The following is a 17,304-nucleotide window of genomic DNA, read 5'->3' on the forward strand; positions in this document are numbered from 1 at the left end:
CGACCGGAGCAGCTAAGAATGCAGTGACACAAAGATGAGACTCTAAAGTTTTGCAAAGTTAGTTACAGTGACATTAAAAACGACTCCAACAGGAATCCATTAAAGCTCATAAATGATCTAACCCATTTGGGGCGGGCTTCAGCCAAGAGGGCCAGAAACGGGAACAGGGACCGTTGACTTTTATAATGAAAATGCCTAAAAATGCCAAGAGTCCTCAGTGACTGCTATTGGTTCCTCATCACAGCACAGACTAATAGCATCTTTGGTGCGCGTGGCCATCATTAACGGGCTGCAGGAGCTGTGAAAGCCAGTGGGTTTATGGGTCTTAATTAAGGATGAGGGTGGAGGAGGTACGTGTGGGGGCCGAGTGCCGTGTGCTGGGGTGTCGGAGGCTTTACCCAGGGAGGCGTAGGAGCCCGGGGGCAGGGCGGAGGCGGAGCCGAACGAGGAGGGGGAGGGCACGGCGCCCATGCGGGACTTGGCACTGGCGGCGGCGTTGACGTCTACGTCGCTGCGTGAGCGCTGGAGGGAGCCGGGGGTGGAGGGGGCCCTGGAGCTCACTACCTTACCTGGGACGCGGAGACAGAGAAGAGAGTGAGACGAGACATCAGACGTCTGCCTCGTCAAACATAACGTGTAGGACATTTGGTCTAGTGTGTGTGTGTGTGTGTGTGTGTGTGTGTGTGTGTGTGTGTGTGTGTGTGTGTGTGTGTGAGAGAGCGTGTATGTGAGCAGCTGGACGAGGTACTTACTTCTGGTCATGCCACTGCCCATCACGCTCTTCACAGACAGGGGCCGGCTGAGGAGACGAGAGAAGAGAGGTGTTGAGTTCAGCATGAAGCCAGCACAGCCCACGCCAGCTCCACCCACCTCCACCCAAACCTCCACCCACCCTCCGCCACTTGACGCAGCCCTGCTGTTGTGTGGCGGAACAACAGGATCCGGGAACTCTTTAATTTTGAAGCGTGCTTTCCGGTAACTGTCTGCCTCAATCCGGTAACATTTAATGTTGTCCGCTGTTTGCATTCCGGAATCATTTGATTTACAAATTAAGCACTGACTGTAATGCAAATAGTTACTTTCCCTGGTAACAAGTTACTTTTATTATATAGTAATTAAGTTACCAACTCAGTTACTTTTTTGAACAAGTAGTGAGTAACTATAATTACTTTTTTAAAGTAAATGTTCCCAACACTGATCACTAGTATGCTGGACTCCCATCATAGGAGCTTGCCATTCTGACACTCATTTACCCATATGCTTCTCATCTCATCGTATTAAATATGTATCTTTTTAATCATCATACTGACAGCTGAGAACATTAATATGATTTTTTTTCTCCTTTTAACTCCTCAAACACTCAGATGACAGACACTCGGTTTCACTAAAACTACAGCAGTGGTCATGGTGGCTTTAGACCAATAAATGTGGCTTTATTCACATCCAGAATAACAGCAGGACCTGAAAATGTTATTGCTCAGAAACGTTACCTACATGGTGAGATATACAAATAAAGAAAACAAAACAAAACAGACCCCCCCACATAAAAGTACAAATGTGTTGCTTAAAGATTTAACGAAAACAGCACCTGGGGAAATGCCCACAAATAATTAGTTCCGTAATTAAACTCGAGGTTTTTGGACGATATCGACCCTGTTTTGTGAGGTAGCCTGCAACCAGACTGCAACCATAACGTTAAATGATTTCCTAGGTTCCAACTCGGCATCAAGGGGACATTTCACCTGCCTGTGGGACCACACCTGTGCCTCAATGTGGCAGCCTCGCGTAAAGTCTAAACATGCGGCCATTTCTCCACCACAGCAAACGCTGCGAGTAGCACATGAAGGTGAACAATCTGTAGAAGCCCACCAGTGTGGTAAACTCCAGTGCTGGAAGAGGGGGGGGCACATTCAAAACACAAGGCTGCTATGGCAATGCCATGCTAAATAACAACCGGCACAAAAACCAAACTGGAAGGAACAGCGTTCAGCCACTGGTTAAGGGGTCGCTGGTGTGTGTTCAAAGCTTTCAAGCGTTTCGTGAAGGAAACACCTCAACCTACAGACACACAAAAGCCATGACAGCACTCATTACAACATCTGCCTTGACCAACTCGACTAAACGGGAGAGACATCAAAGCATCGGCTTGGCATGTCTGTGAACAAAATATGCCCACTGGTTTTAGGAAGAGCGGCCGTAGGGACGGAGGTTCTATCTAGATGCTTCAGATGAGAGTGAGAACGCTGGAGCAGAGGCAGTGATGATCTCACCATCTCTAAACGGATAATACCACTACCGGCACAACAGCAGAGATGAGATCATTGCCAAATACCCAGCGAGGGATCATTACACTGGGAAACACACCAATCAAATCATGACACATGCTGCCATAGCAGAGGCTAAAGAACCTATGAGCAATCACACCAGCGCAAACGGAGATTAGTGCCACTCCAACACTAATGATGTATCAAAGTGAAAAATCACCTTTTAAAGATTAAAGCTGGGCTTTCGATATACTCTAGCAACAGCAGTTTAATTAAGTCTCCTTACAGCAGTAGGCATCAGTGAAGGATACCATCACCACCTATGGCCCAATCGCATCAAACATGCAAAGTTCTGAAAATCTGCATTGCCCATTCCCTGTCCATCACCACGGAGTGCTCTGAAGTGTGTGTGTGTGTGTGTGTGTGTGTGTGTCTCTCTCTCACTTAAGGCTCTCCTGGGAGCTGGATGAAGAGCGGTCGGACTGAGGTAGTGACACTATGCTATCGGAGCTCTTCAGGTGAGACTGGAGGGCCTTCTGATAGGACGACTCCAGCGCCTGGAACAGATGCTCCGCCTCCCGGCTGTAGTGGCCATGGAACCCCCAGTAACACCTGTGATTAAGGCAGATTAATTCACGTTTCGACATGAAACAAGAAAAAAGACAAACAACCAAAAAATAATTCTAACATTCAACAAAATGATACAATTCCCAAACTTACTTTCTGGCTATGGACCTGGCCTCCGAGTCAGCATCATGGATCCCTTTCTTGATGGTCTCGGTGAGGACGGCGATGTGCCTGGGGTAGTAGGGGAACATGGCTAAGCGCGCGTCAAACCGACCGACAACTACCACCACAGCAGTGTTTGCTCAGTATCCCACAGCTTGTTTTATTAACAGCCAGGAACTCCCCCAAGTCTTTGAAAGCCTCCCTGGATCTGTCCCCAGACCGTCCCCAACTCTCAGTACACCGCACAGGTCGTCCCGAGAGAAAGGAGAGAGAGAGGGAGACCAGCGCTCCTTATAAAAGAGTTCTGGGGGAACATTGCCATGGAAACAGCACGGACGCGTGGTTGCTACCCACTCTGGGCTCATCAATTAAGCCCCACGAAAAAAAAAAAATCATCATCAGTTGCCCATTCAGCCGAGACCAGACAAGCCCCTCATACCAGTGAAATGTCACGCGAGCTGCAGAACACGTGAGACGCCCACGTGAACACGCGTGCCACATGCACACGTAGGAGTTGAAATCAGGGTAGTTTATCCAGTTCTGTCTTGATGAACTCACCTCTCTAGTGTGTTGGTCTGCCATTCTTGCAACAACAAGTCTAAAAATTCATAACAGCGTCTGAAGAAGAAAGTTTAACATATATAGTTTATACATAAAAAATATATAGTTATTATATACAAGAAATCCTGAAGTAGTGTTACTTTATGCACATATATGATAATGGGCTTACCTGCGAACAGCCACAGATTTGGACGTGCAGTTACTGGTGATAATGGGGATGAGGCGTGAATAGTGTGTGTGCTGTGGGCAAGAACAAAGACCTACATGAGCCCAGACGTGTAGTGTCCAACTGTGGTGAGCTACCCATAGTTTAAAGTTAGGTCCTCCATAAGCCTAACTTTAAAACGTTCTAGGGTTTTGAGGCCGGACCAGGGAAGCCACACCCTATTCACTCACTCAGTCACACACACACACACACTCACCCGCAGGATGAGTCTGATGGCAGCCATGCCAGATGTGGCCATGACTTTGGCGCTGTTGGGCACAAGATTAAGCAACGTGGGCATGATGGTCTCTGCTCCGTGGTCAAACCTGTTACCCAACACCGAGGACAGGTGCCTGAAGAAAGACGGACACTGAGTCAATCAGAAGTCAGGGGAAGGAGGGGCGTGTTAATCACAGGTTTGGGCAAAACTGCATCAGGTAGACATTTGGACGACAGTAAAATATGATGCTTGTTCAGTAAAACATGAAGTCTGTTTATATATCCATCACCCGGGCGCTCTTTTAGATGAAACACTCTACTCAGTGCTCTGCTCCGTTCAGTCGCACCTCATTAGAAATACATTAAGATTAAAATTAATTACAGAGCTGTATTGGAACATTCGCCATCACAGCAATTCATAACAAATTTATGAAACCCAACATACGTCTCTGTGTTAAAGCTGGCATGATATGGTAAAACTTTTAAAAGGACAGGACCAGAAATGATGGAATACGTAACGGAAGACGACAACTGCTGACAGAAGTTTTGAAAAACGATTTTCTGTTCATAACGGAGGCTTATTTTTCATTCGACGCCACAAACTTTCAGATATCGTTTGACTTTTTAAAACCTATGAGCTCCATTTAATAAAGGATCAGCAAACGTGGGCCGTGTGTGATGTATTTTGAATGAGAGAGGCTGGAAGGGCGTGTGCGCATGCTTCATACCCGAAGGTGATGCACGCCTCACGCACCACCTGAGAGCGCAGGTCCTTTGCAGACAGCTTGAAGGCCGGTTCCAAAAGTCTGAGCTGCTGAAGGAAACCGTCGTGTTCGACAGCTCCAGCCAGGACCAGTGATCGCACCTTCTTCAACTAGGTGGACATTAAAAAAAAACAGTTTCAACAGCCACATCCACACAGAACGGAGCCTTTGTGAAGATATGACCACGGTGCAGAAGGTCACCAGACAGCGTGACTTACGGCGGTCACTCTCTGCTCCCACTCGTGCTTCTCGTCCGATAACACCTCACGGATCTTGGTCAGGGCGTCTTCAAGATCCCTGCTGGAGTAGATCTGCCCACACAACACCACACATAAACAGCAGCTGCAAATAGTAAAATGTGTAAAATGCACAAAAAGGAAAGGAGACACGATTGGTTCTGCTTTTCAGGTTTGCCCAAGAACACGCGTGCGCCTTTACCTGCACAGCGGGGACATCTTCAAAAGCCTTGATGAAGTCCTCCTCATCCACTGCACCCGCACTGCCTGCCTCCTTCCCTGCTGCACAACCACTTGGTCTAAGCTTTTTTGTTGTTGTTGAATATGGATTCATTTGAACTTGGAAATAAAGCTTCACATTTGATTAAAAAAAGTTATATTCCTAATAGTGTAAAAGACAACAGACATAATAGGCAGTAAACATGTAGTTCAGAGGTGAAAAAGAAGTTCTTCCTTCCCCAACAGTGGGTCACATTAAATTATTTCAGAAACATCTATTTATTCTGACCTATGACTAAACCCCTTAATGTCCAGCCTAAAAAGATTCTCAATGCAAATCCAGTGCTGAAATATAACTGCACTTTGAATACTAAACTAAGGCAGTATTGAGCATAACCCACTGCACAAATACCTGGATAAAAACAAACAAACAAACTCCCCCACAAACACAGTGGCTCATAACCCCAACACGAAGCCCTACATGAGCGGTCACTGTGGCGGTGGAGAAGGGGCGTGTGGCCTACCTGCAGCCCGGGGACCCGAGGCGGAGCTGGGGCGTCTCATGGAGCCCATGTTACCCCCGCGTTTGCTGCTGCTGGAGAAGCACTTGGAGGAAGAGGAAGAGTCTTCATCATCAAAGTTCTTATCTGCGGAAGAGAGACGCAACTACTAATCGGCGTGCCATCAAAACACGTTTGCCATTTACAAAACACGCTGCACTTTTAGTCCCGTAACACAAGATTTTCATGTGAAAAGTCGTCTGGATTCTCAGAAGCACATTGTGACGAAACGCTTGGCTGACCATCACAGCACAAACTACAAAACTCTGCCTGTTCCGTCGGCAGCCATCTCACAAACCGCAGCAGCTCGTAACCTCGGCCAGAATCAACGAGGAGTGAAAATGGGGAGAGCAGAGCAGCGTACAGGCACAAAGCTTCCTGCACACCAACTTCCTCAGCATGCTGTCAGTCGGGCCACTTCCCCGCTCTAATTTTGGACGTCGCAGACAGCAGATATCCCCCCTCCTGTCTCCACGCTACCAAAATTAAGAACCACTGTGAGCGGGCTCTAACGAGGCACGCCGGCGGTGACCATCCCGGTTGTCCAGGTGAGGTAAGACTGGGGCAGGCTCGTGAATGCACGGTGACAAAGCCTGCAGGGACGCACCCCTCCTGGCCAAGATCAATCCCAACGCTCTGATGTCAGCCTTATTTGCATCACGGCCTGCTATCTGCCACTGGGAGTGGTCGTGCACTCAGTAACCCTGACAACCAGATCAGTGTGTGAAGAGGGGTTACAATGTTCACCAGTTACAGAGTTCTTCAACAAGAGACGCCTCCGAGCAAGTAGAGACCGCAGATTCTCTGCTAAACACGTGACAAGACCGCATCTGCAATAGTTTTGTTGAAGCAGAACGTTTTTTAAACAGCGTGAAGACACATCGTTACTTACCCGACGTGTCCAGACGGTTGTCAAGATAACCTTCCAACTGAAGCAATTCACTTTGTTCACATGGCTCAAGCATTGGAAATGAAATGTCACATTACTTAGAAAGTAACCGAGTAAACCTACTGTAAAAAGGCAATATATTAAAAGGGCTGGAGATGATTTATGCGCATGGGATTTAATGACAGAATCCAATTTTCCACACCAAAGGTCATTTTGATGAGACACCTTAAAAGGAGCAAAACACCACAAAGTGTTTAGCATTCTCACCAAATCAGTCTAAGCAGTGCTCGATCAGTGGGTGACACAAATGTTAGGCTGATTAATCTGAGAAGTCACCGAAGTGAAATGAACTTGCTTCCACTGGGATCTGTGGGAAAAGATCAAATCAAACTGTTCTCCATCTGTTTCCTAACGGCCAATGTTACAGTGGCGCAAGCAATGCGATGATAAGCAATCTGCACCAATTGTCTTGCTGACATGTTTTGATTACCATAGTCTAAGCCTAAAGAATACAAAATGTCAGAGAGCACGTTTCATCACAAGACAATCCCAAACCCCACATAAGTGATTCTCTACTTCTGCATCAAAGGCATTGTATGCAGAAAATGAATGATGGGAATCAATTACAAAACACACATTAGTCATCCATGAAGAAATGCTGTGCCGACACCACAGGACCTGGGATCATGTCAACAATCGCATAGCTCCCTCTGCTGGTACGAGTTAAAAGTGCAACATGGTGCATGATGAACTCATACAGAAAATATTCTGCAGTGAAATTGTCAAATAAAGCATCTCCATTTCTCGTTGGGGTGTGTGTGTGTGTGTGTGTGTGTGTGTGACAGTTCAGGCACACTCGCTGTGCGTCAACAGCAAAGGAAGGACAAAGGGAAGAGACATTAGGCAAACAGGAAGGAGCCAAGGAGATCTGCTGTCCCACAGATACAGGTCCTCCCATACAAAAACCAACAAATATCAAGAGCTTGACGAAAAGCATCCATTTCTAACCCACCGAGCTAAAAGCATAGAGCACAAATAAAATGACCCTTACGTTTGGTACAAACATGCAAAAGCTGTCCAAGTCGGACCAATGACACGAAAGGCATGAAGTCCACAAAAGGTATAAAGCAACCATGACGGTGAGAGGTCTGAGACATTGGCTATACAAGCTTAGAGATCTACACAGGACTCGTTGGCCACTTCCAGGGCCTGGTACACCTCTTCAACAGGCCGGTCTGATAACGCTGCTCTATACACCGTTCCGTTTCTCTGCGGAGTTCAGAACCCAAGCAGTACTGCAGCTCATGGAATCCGTTCATCAACGCAGTCTGGACCTCTTTGTAGGTCATTTTTTAGGTCATCTTCATAATCCTCCGAGACCGCCATTTGGGAATTTGGGGGAGCTTAGTGAGTTTTTAAACATCTACAGTGAAGTCCCTGCATTTCTGCTCAACAGGAGAAGGAAAAGATTAGATCTACATAAGTATTCTTTACTATGCTGCCTAGAAGCATCACCAAATTTAGCTGTACCTACAAAAATGTGAACAGACCACTTCGTTTCCAACATACAGCACAATTAAATACAGCCACACTACAGTGAAAACCTACATGAGAACAGATCTATCCATTTGTTTGTATCTTACTTCGAGATCCCAGATAAAGCAGGCACCACTCACCATGCCCACTTCTACGTTTTTCACTCTGAACTTGATTTCTGCAGTAATTTGGTAACTTCACGTGAGTCATGACCATCTCCAGACGCTCGTGGCAGTACCAATCAAAGACGTGGTGTGGGCCCATTTAGATTCCCCTGCAGCACAGGCTGAGTTCAGTCCCCAAGCCCAGTTCAATAGTGATTAGTGAACTCTGCACTGTAGTGAACAATCAGAACTACTGATTTCAGTTTAAAACGGGCTTTAGAAAACTTCACAGCACTCTTTCAAGAACGGTATTTTTAAAACTTGGTATTAAATACCAATAAAACCCTATAAAATACAAAAATCCTGAGCAAATATATATTTTAGATTATGTAGATTATTTCTGAGATCAAATCGGGTCAAGGAATAAACCAGACACACCACTAGAAGCAAAGCCAGAAGCGACTGAGGGGCTGTTAATGCTGAGGGGGGTGTTAACGCTGTTCACCAGCTGAGCTTGCCACCTGTCGGTGAACAACATCTCCAGTTCCATAAGGACGCCTGTGTTGAAATGACCGATCAGAAACAAACCCCCATTATACTTTTCCATGTCTGGTCGTATTGACTCTGCTGAAATTATTGCCCGAAATGTTTTATAAATGTTTTTAAAATGTTGCCCAATGTTTGTCTTTTGGTCAAGAGCAAATACAAGCAAGATCCAAAACCGCCACCAGACACTACATAGTGTAGTACCAGCTCCCCCCCCCCCCCCCCCCCCCCCCCCCCCCCCATAACCATCTGGTGTCAGTACAACTCAATCTATATTTCTGCAATAAGCCTCTGGGCATAGGAATAGAAAATCATGAACGTGTCCTTCTCTGGAGCGGAAGATGTCCAGTTAGCTGGAGGTAACGAGGAAGAGGAGAAGAGTCCATCGATTACTGCAAACGATACCCGACGTCAAACAAATTCAAACTCAAATGCAAAAATCGCTCTGTTCAGAGAATGGATGTTGGGTGCTAAATATGGCCATGGAGAATATGACGGCAGTAGGGTGGAATGAGGAGTGTGTGCACTGTGTCGCCAACAGGGCAAGTGTTAACAAGGGTGTATGGGTCAGAACATGGAGAATCAAAAGGGTGTATGGGTCAGAACATGGAGAATCAAAAGGGTGTATGGGTCAGAACATGGAGAATCAACTGACCAAACACAGATTCATTCTCATCTTTTAGATCACCTACACTTAGCCGAGAGCAATGCTCACCCACTGGTGGTTTGGGCAGCCGAGAGCAATGCTCACCCACTGGTGGTTTGGGCAGCCGAGAGCAATGCTCACCCACTGGTGGTTTGGGCAATGTCCTTTGGCCGTGTTACACGTCTAGCAGCTCAGAAGAAGGGAGTTGACCAGAAACGTTATAAGTCTAGAAAATACTGCTATCATTTTAGGCCACATTAGCCACTCGGTGTTGTAACACTATCTGCGCTGGACCTCTGCCTAAACCGTTAGGAAGTGGACAAACTGCTTATTCCCAACGTGCTACAGCTGTGGCGTTAACCCTTCACACACAGCTGCTGGAGACCAAGTGTTCTGGTTCGACTGCTCGTGCCAACACCATGCTGATCTGGTCATCAGATAATGGGTTCTTCAACCCCCATAAGTTCTATACAAACTAATTGTGCTTGCCCAGGATAAATAATCATTAATACCGTTGTGGTTATTTACATTTTAAACTGTTGAAAACAGGCACTCTACACATTGTTGGTGCATCCAGTCCTAGGAACAACACACAGTCGGGTACATGCGTGTAGGAGGCAAAGTTTTCAACTGACAGTAATATAGTGAACGTAAGCCATTAGGCTACTCCCCTTCCACTGCATAGGAAAACCTTATTCTGTCCTCATTATCCTCAATGTTACAACCAAAAAAACAATGTGCACACCTACCTGAAAAAATTCCCAGATTCCCAATCCCAGTGGTACATCCCTGAACGTTCCAGTCAAAGGCAAGAGTTAAATAAAGCCCGATACAACCAAGTCACCAGTCCAGTCGTCCAGATCAGACAACACTTGCAGAACATTAACAGCAAATGTTCTTACCCATCCACCGTTAACCAATCGCCTCTCCGCACTACAGAGTCATATGGTGCAACTGAGAGGCAAACTCCCCTTTAGGGCTGACAAAGACAGGCCCCTGTTCGCCCTGAACAAGCCAGCGTTACTCAGCACAGTGCGAGGTGAAGCACTCTTCAGAGTCATAGCCAAGCAAACAACGCCAGTACTGAAAATCTTTCTGCTTTATATTTTAGGTTGTTGGTTGAAAAGATGTGGGTTAGTACAAGAACATTATAAAAGGAAAATTTTCAAGCTAGCACCTAAAGACAAATAAGACACAGAGCTCATTATTCAATCACAGAACATAAGCATTTGTTTACAGGAGAGAGACTTGCACTCAAGAAACCTAAACTTAGAAAGCTCTCCAGAAATAGGCAGCAAAGACCGTGTTTATCAAAGCTAGACGCAAGGGAAGTTGGAGAAACACAGAAAGCAAATTAAAACAAAAGGGGGGGGGGGACTGAACACAGGAGTCCACAGAATGTAATGGGCTAACAGCAAAGGAACTCGGGCAGTAGAGACGTGTCTTTCTTATCAGGACGCCTTTCACTCTCCTACCCCCGTTTCAAAGGCTGTTTCAGGACTGCACTAGCATGTGCATACTGGACAAAACTCAGATGAATAACAACTTGCATGTTAAAAATAATAATAAAACATTTTCAAATTATAAAGTAAACCTGTGTGCAATTTCACCATGTAAAATAATGTAGGCCACAGCATGCTAAGCGCCCAGAGATTATTTTAAAACCAAACAGACTTGTTCATAACACACACACACACACACACACACACACACACACACACACACACACACACAAAATACCTCTTTCAGTCTTCCACACACACTGGCCAAAACGAAAAAACATGAGCCCTGCGGGCCTCCCTTTTGTCCCTGAAACTACAGAAGATGTTCAGATCTTTACCTTCCCCTGCTGTCATAACGAAACGCTCCTCTTTCACTCAGAGCAAACCGAGGAACAGCAAGAACGGAGCCCAACTGCATTCAGTTCTCTCTCTCTCTCTCTCTCTCTCTCTCTCTCCACCTCCCTCCCTTTCCTTCCTACTGTCCTCGTCTTGTGACTGCGTCCGAGACAAAAGCCACCACACTCTACGGGCTGAGGCCACTCTCGCTGTATGCCAGAACGAATTCCATGCAGACAGTGATCAAATAAATAGGGCTCCTGTCCTTGGGTGGGCTTCTGTCCTGTCCTCACACGGGGGGGTTTCTAGACCGTGGCAGTGAAGACCACCACTCACTCACCATACAGGACAGCACGTGAGCACCAGGACGACAGATTTACAGGTGCGGGGCGTATGCGGCCGTGCAAATGAAAGACACGTCCTGCTCTGTGAAGCCACTGAACTTTTCACAACCTGCAAGCCTAACTTTGCATTTAAATGTTCGCTACCTCAGCAAACACGAATGCTTGAGTGTGTGCAAGTGTGGGTGCATGCGTGTGTGTGTGTGTGTGTGTGTGTGCGCACGATGAAAAGCCTCTACTGATTATACAGGCCAGCGAGATGTAAACAGGGGGCAGTGAGGATTAGGCTCACTTGGCAAAACAAAACAAAAACAACCCACAGTGATTGTGTGACAAAAGCGGTCTCTCAGCAACAGGGGTGGGGTGGGGGGGTTGAACAGAGCAGCTCCCCTGGAAGTGGCTCACTACAGTGGAGTGTTTAGTACTTCAGGACATTCGTCCTCACAGCAGTGAAGTGTGAGCCAACGGCCCAGCACTGTGCCACCAGGCTGCAGGTCTACGACGGCCATACTCTAGAACAACTGTAGTGATGAGGCCTAATGAAGCCACTCAAACGCTTCTGACATACAGATTTACACAAGTGACACGGAACTATAAGCTACAGCTATACAAAGATGGTTCCACAGTCAATCATTTATTTGACATCCAAGTCCCTGCGAGTGCTGTCCTCTTACAAGGCCGCTCACCAGCTGAGCAGGACATCTACACCACACGTGAGGGGGTCACGTGCGGACGCACATGCACGTGTGCACACAGCTCTGTGTGAAAGGAGAAGGACCTTGGATCCTGGAAATGGTGGAAGCAATAAAATGTGAAAGAGAATAAGCATAGATGTGTGAGAAGGCAGGCCTGTAAACTGTGTGTGTGTGTGTGAGAGAGAGAGAGAGAGAGAGAGAGAGAGAGAGAGAGAGAGAGAGAGAGAGAGAGAGAGAGAGAGAGAGAGAGAGAGAGAGAGAGAGAGAGAGAGAGAGAGAGGAGAAAGAGTGTGCGAGGTAAATGAAGATCCTTGTCCGATATTAAAATACAACTTGATATTCATTTCCATTGGAGACTAATTATTACAAGTACTTTTTTGCTTCCCAGATTCAACATGCTTCAACGCTGCTTCGCTAAAACGATGCTTTCCGTTTCAAAAGTTACATCTGGCCGAAACCCCTTCACCAAGGATCATGATTTCACCGATCATGGTTTAACGTAGTCAAGTGTGTTGACGGTCAATCCTGGGACTGGATGGTTCACTTACCTGAGCACGAAGACAGGATCATGTTCCCAGATCTTTGGACTTCATCGAATTTGCTGAAAATTACATTCAACCTGGAAAGAAAAAACAAACGGATACATTTGAATAAAACAAATTAAAAAAAACATTGCAGTGGAAAGAATTCCTACCCGAAAAGGACAAAGAAATGGTTTGGTATTCGTTTTATACTTCGCTGTAATGATGCAGAGATTGATGGTTTACATAAAGCCTAGAGAACAAGCCCATGTAGGATTCCACATTGTTTACATAAAACAACAAAACAAAAAACAAAAAAGGGAACAGCTGGATACTCCACAGAGCAGCCTTACCACCCACACTATGGGTAGTCTTTATCCACCCACACTATGGGTAGTCTTAATCCACCCACACTATGGGTAGTCTTAATCCACCCACACTATGGGTAGTCTTAATCCACCCACACTATGGGTAGTCTTAATCCACCCACACTATGGGTAGACCTCAGAAATACTTTCCCCCAAAGCTCTAAAAACTCAAATCAATCAATGGTTCATGACTGGTACAAAAGACAATAATCTCAAATATGTGCACCAGCCAATACAGAACCGTGCGCATCACTACCACACAGCACATCCTTGCCTGTGCACCCTAGATGCAGGAGAAATGGGTCACGTTTCTTCTCCTGAAGAGCTCCATCAGACGAGCTCCTCCACGTCCTCTCCCTTAGAAGCCGGCTAACGCCAAGAGCTCATGTTCGTGATGGGACCACAGAATAGTTCCTGCAAGGCTCTTCTCTTTTCCTTCACTATAATCAGTTGTGCAGGGCAACCTGGTGCTTGGACTTTACATGCAAATGACGCACCAAGACAAACGAAGGCACCCGATAGGCTGCTCGGTTACCAAACCATGGTATATTTTTGACTATTTAAATCTATGCATATTACCCGTGGGTCTCTAAATCAGATTATTAAGATTTTACTTCCTCTGTCAACGCTGAATATTTTAACACAGAGGAACATGCTTCTTTTTTGTGTAGTACAATATTTAGAGATCTCAGAAAAATAAAGGAGAACAGATTAGGAAGAACCAAAGTAAACCATCAATGACCACCTTCAAATAGAACTCCATGTTGGGAGAAGCTCATCGGTTATTACGTTTTCAATAATCAACAAACGTCTAACTAGAAATAAACTAAAAACAGTGTTGAACAAAATCTTCTGAACACCAAAACTAATTTTAACACATATTTAATATAATTTTTGATTACTTAAAATGCCACCATGTGCAAATGTATGGTAGTGTGAAGGTGTTTGGTGGGGGGGGGGGGGGGGGGACTACTGGAGCAGTATAATAAATAGTTACTAAATCAACAAAAATAAGAATAATAATAATCTTCGTGCAATAAGACGAAGATAAGTAGTTTTAAAACTGCTCACTGTATAGCAAGTCTTTGACACGTTTTTATAAAATTTGTATCAAATCTTAAGTGCTACTGTGCAGGAAAGGGCAATGGTTGCAGAGAGACTGCAGATCACAGAGCTGCACTGATATCACACACGTATCCCCAGGCGTAGCCTGTGACTTTTCAAACCAAAAATTACTCCATCAGACAAACACATGCTCAACCTCTCAAGCTGACCAACAGTTCCCACTGGTTATTACAACATTAAAAATAAACTAAACAACTACTGTTCAGTCCCTATTCGGATAATCTAACACAGCCTTATCAAAAGTTACTATCCAAAGGGCACCACAGGAGTTCTCAAAGCAGCTATGCGGGACTTCAACCTGAGAAGCTCCTGGAGACCTGATGATGACGCTTCCCAATGTGGTGAAATAGACCAGTAGAGGCACCAATCTAACCACACTTATGGTGTAGAGAAATTCAATTAAGATTAGAGACAACTACACATAGCCCCTCACCAGACAGCCAAGGACTGGAGAAACTGGACCACCAACACTTCCCTAGAGATTTTATTTTCAGGCTCCGGCTGTCCCGACAGAAAAAGCTCAAGTTGGCACTCCGGAAAGCACAGTGTTCGTTATGAGCTCATGGTTTCTGGCAGTCTGACGGCGTGGCACTGGTACCGGTGCCAAAATCCAGAATGGTTCCGTGTTTCTCCACCTCAAAATCACACATGCTCGGCCAGAAAAACTGGTGCCATTCTGGTCGCAAAATCTTGCTGCTCTGGAACCTACGAACCTGCGAAGCAAACGTCTGCGGGGCGGGTCCTACAGGCAACTCGTAAAAACCGTTCAACCGCCTCACCACCGTTTATAACCGAAAGCATCCGAACCGCAGCGAATACAGCAGTGATGAATAATCAGTGGTCCATGGAAGAGTCAAACTCATTACTTACAATATGGCCTTGTAGTTTATACGAAGTCTTCTGACTTTGTTTCCGGGATAATGGAGCAACACTATAATAATGGAACCGGGCTCTCAAACCAGCGGAAGCAAAGATCGTTCTGAAGAGGCTCGCCAATACACAGGAAATGGGATCGGACGCCACCACCAGCTCTAACTGGTGAGATAGGAGAGAAGCCCGGCAGCAGCTATGGCTGGCGTTTCAGTCACACGCCTACAGCCCAGCCCCCGCCCCCCCCGGCCACTCGTCTCCGGCCGCCCCCTCACTAATCGCCTACAGCCACTCGCTCCTCGTCTCTAGTCAGTCATTTGAGTTTTTCTTATACTGAAAGGACACTGGAAGGTAGGGCTGAAGGTCCTGGTGTGACCGTGACGGGCTGGGGGAACCTCATTCACTTGCTCACAATTCTTTTGTTGAAAATTCAGGTAGCTGCAAAGGTCTCCTGACCCACCACTGCTTGTTCGAGTGTACTGAAATCACGTAGCCCGTGTATCGTTAAATATGGCTAAAGACATTAAATGTCTACTGCTACACTGTTATGACATTTAGCTACAGCGCCAAATAATTCATTATAACATTCGGTCAACAGCAGTGTCAAGACAAACGTGGCATGCTATAATGAAATGATCCAACTGACCCCAATGCAAAAGTATAAATAAAAATAAATAAATAAACATTTTGTGTGTGCCGTCCTAGTTGCCGTGATGTGCCTTGCTCAGATGTATTCAACATACGATGGCTAACCCACGTCACATTCTTTACATCCCATATGGGACAACGGGTAGGAGTTTACAGCAAAGAAGCATGCAGCGCAAATGAAGGATGGAACAAAACTAGCCAACAAGACTCCTTCTGAAGAGACTCTGTGCCCAGAGTGAAAGGTTCTCTCACCGTGACTGTGGTAGCCCCTTTTTGCTGAGATCCACTCTAACCCTTTCTCCAACATGCCTGTAAATCTCCACAAGGCAATTCATGGCACTGTCCCGCACCTGGTAACAAAGGAAGAGGGGGATAACTGTGGCAAAATGGCACGTACAACGCACATACTGAACACATCATCGTGTTTTACTCTTGTAGGAGCTGAACACTTATTTGATCAGATTCAAAAAATCAAGTAACTCCAAAAAGATAATGACATATGTACAAACATTTACACAGTCAAAATGGCACTTTTATACTAAAAGAAGTTGCTATCAAATACTCCAGCACTAGCAAGCAACTAGAGAAAACTGTCACAGTACAGAAGTTACATTTATGGTGACCTTAAAAACTGAAAACAACCACCAGAGGGCACCATGACGCATAATGGTATTTGCCTAAGCAATAAAATCTGTGTGTTTGTATAAGGAGATGATAATTTTATGATCTAAAATCAAAATAACGTGCCATGCTCAAGTTCTAGTTAATTATAAAACACAGAACATTCAAAATAACAAAAGGCATACCTGGCTAGTAGGGTCTCCCAGTAGATTACATATATGTGGAACAATTTTGCTTAGAGTCAGGCCCTGGGCACCATATCTGAAACACAACAGAGACAGATAAGAGAGGAAGAGAACTAGCACCTCATGGAAGACAAGATGTTTGAACAATCTGTCTATTGATCCTCCAGTGGAGAAGCAATATCACCACAGCAAAGTCTCCAGTAGCATTTTGCAGTGCAAATACAATCTGCTAATCTCTCGTCTCTGCGCCAGTATTTACAAAGCCACACTGTCTAAAAGGCCATAATAATGCAAGAAATGTATAGGAAAGAGGACTTCTGTCTTGTAGCCGAAGACAAACAAGGTCCCAAAGCTCAAAGCTTGAACTTTTAAAAACGTTCCATCCAGCACGATGGAGGAGTTGGACCTGAACTCAATTATTGAAAGCAGCGATATTGCAGAGGCAGCAGAACGTACGTGCTGAGCGTGGCGATGAGACAGAGACAGACTCCCTCCCTGGTCCTGTTGTTCTTGTGCTTGAATCCCCCCAGCATTCTGTCCCACACATACTGCAAGAAAATAAATATCAGACAACAGCATTGCAACTCAATTTAAGCTTGTTAACCTTAATAAGA

The 17,304-nt window shown here is 45.6% G+C and overlaps 1 protein-coding gene across 8 annotated transcripts in view; it reads right to left on the reverse strand.

The window, feature by feature from the left end:
- The window catches only part of clasp1a (cytoplasmic linker associated protein 1a), a 52,542-nt gene that overhangs the window by 21,427 nt on the left and 13,811 nt on the right, over positions 1–17,304 (reverse strand). For 7 of the 8 annotated variants that reach the window (XM_077001752.1, XM_077001755.1, XM_077001749.1 and 4 more), the window contains exons 5-19: positions 17,147–17,238; positions 16,691–16,766; positions 16,137–16,234; positions 12,901–12,971; positions 5,722–5,844; positions 5,181–5,260; positions 4,961–5,053; positions 4,707–4,852; positions 3,977–4,112; positions 3,724–3,794; positions 3,552–3,611; positions 2,985–3,062; positions 2,709–2,876; positions 753–799; positions 399–569 (exon numbers count right to left, since the gene is read on the reverse strand). In XM_077001752.1, coding sequence (XP_076857867.1) covers positions 399–569; positions 753–799; positions 2,709–2,876; positions 2,985–3,062; positions 3,552–3,611; positions 3,724–3,794; positions 3,977–4,112; positions 4,707–4,852; positions 4,961–5,053; positions 5,181–5,260; positions 5,722–5,844; positions 12,901–12,971; positions 16,137–16,234; positions 16,691–16,766; positions 17,147–17,238 — 1,510 coding nt within the window. The remainder of the gene's footprint in view (positions 1–398; positions 570–752; positions 800–2,708; positions 2,877–2,984; positions 3,063–3,551; positions 3,612–3,723; positions 3,795–3,976; positions 4,113–4,706; positions 4,853–4,960; positions 5,054–5,180; positions 5,261–5,721; positions 5,845–12,900; positions 12,972–16,136; positions 16,235–16,690; positions 16,767–17,146; positions 17,239–17,304) is intronic. The other variant, XM_077001754.1, reaches the window with a different exon arrangement.

Source organism: Brachyhypopomus gauderio, chromosome 4, assembly GCF_052324685.1.
Source record: "Brachyhypopomus gauderio isolate BG-103 chromosome 4, BGAUD_0.2, whole genome shotgun sequence".
Classification (NCBI taxonomy): Eukaryota; Metazoa; Chordata; class Actinopteri; order Gymnotiformes; family Hypopomidae; genus Brachyhypopomus; species Brachyhypopomus gauderio.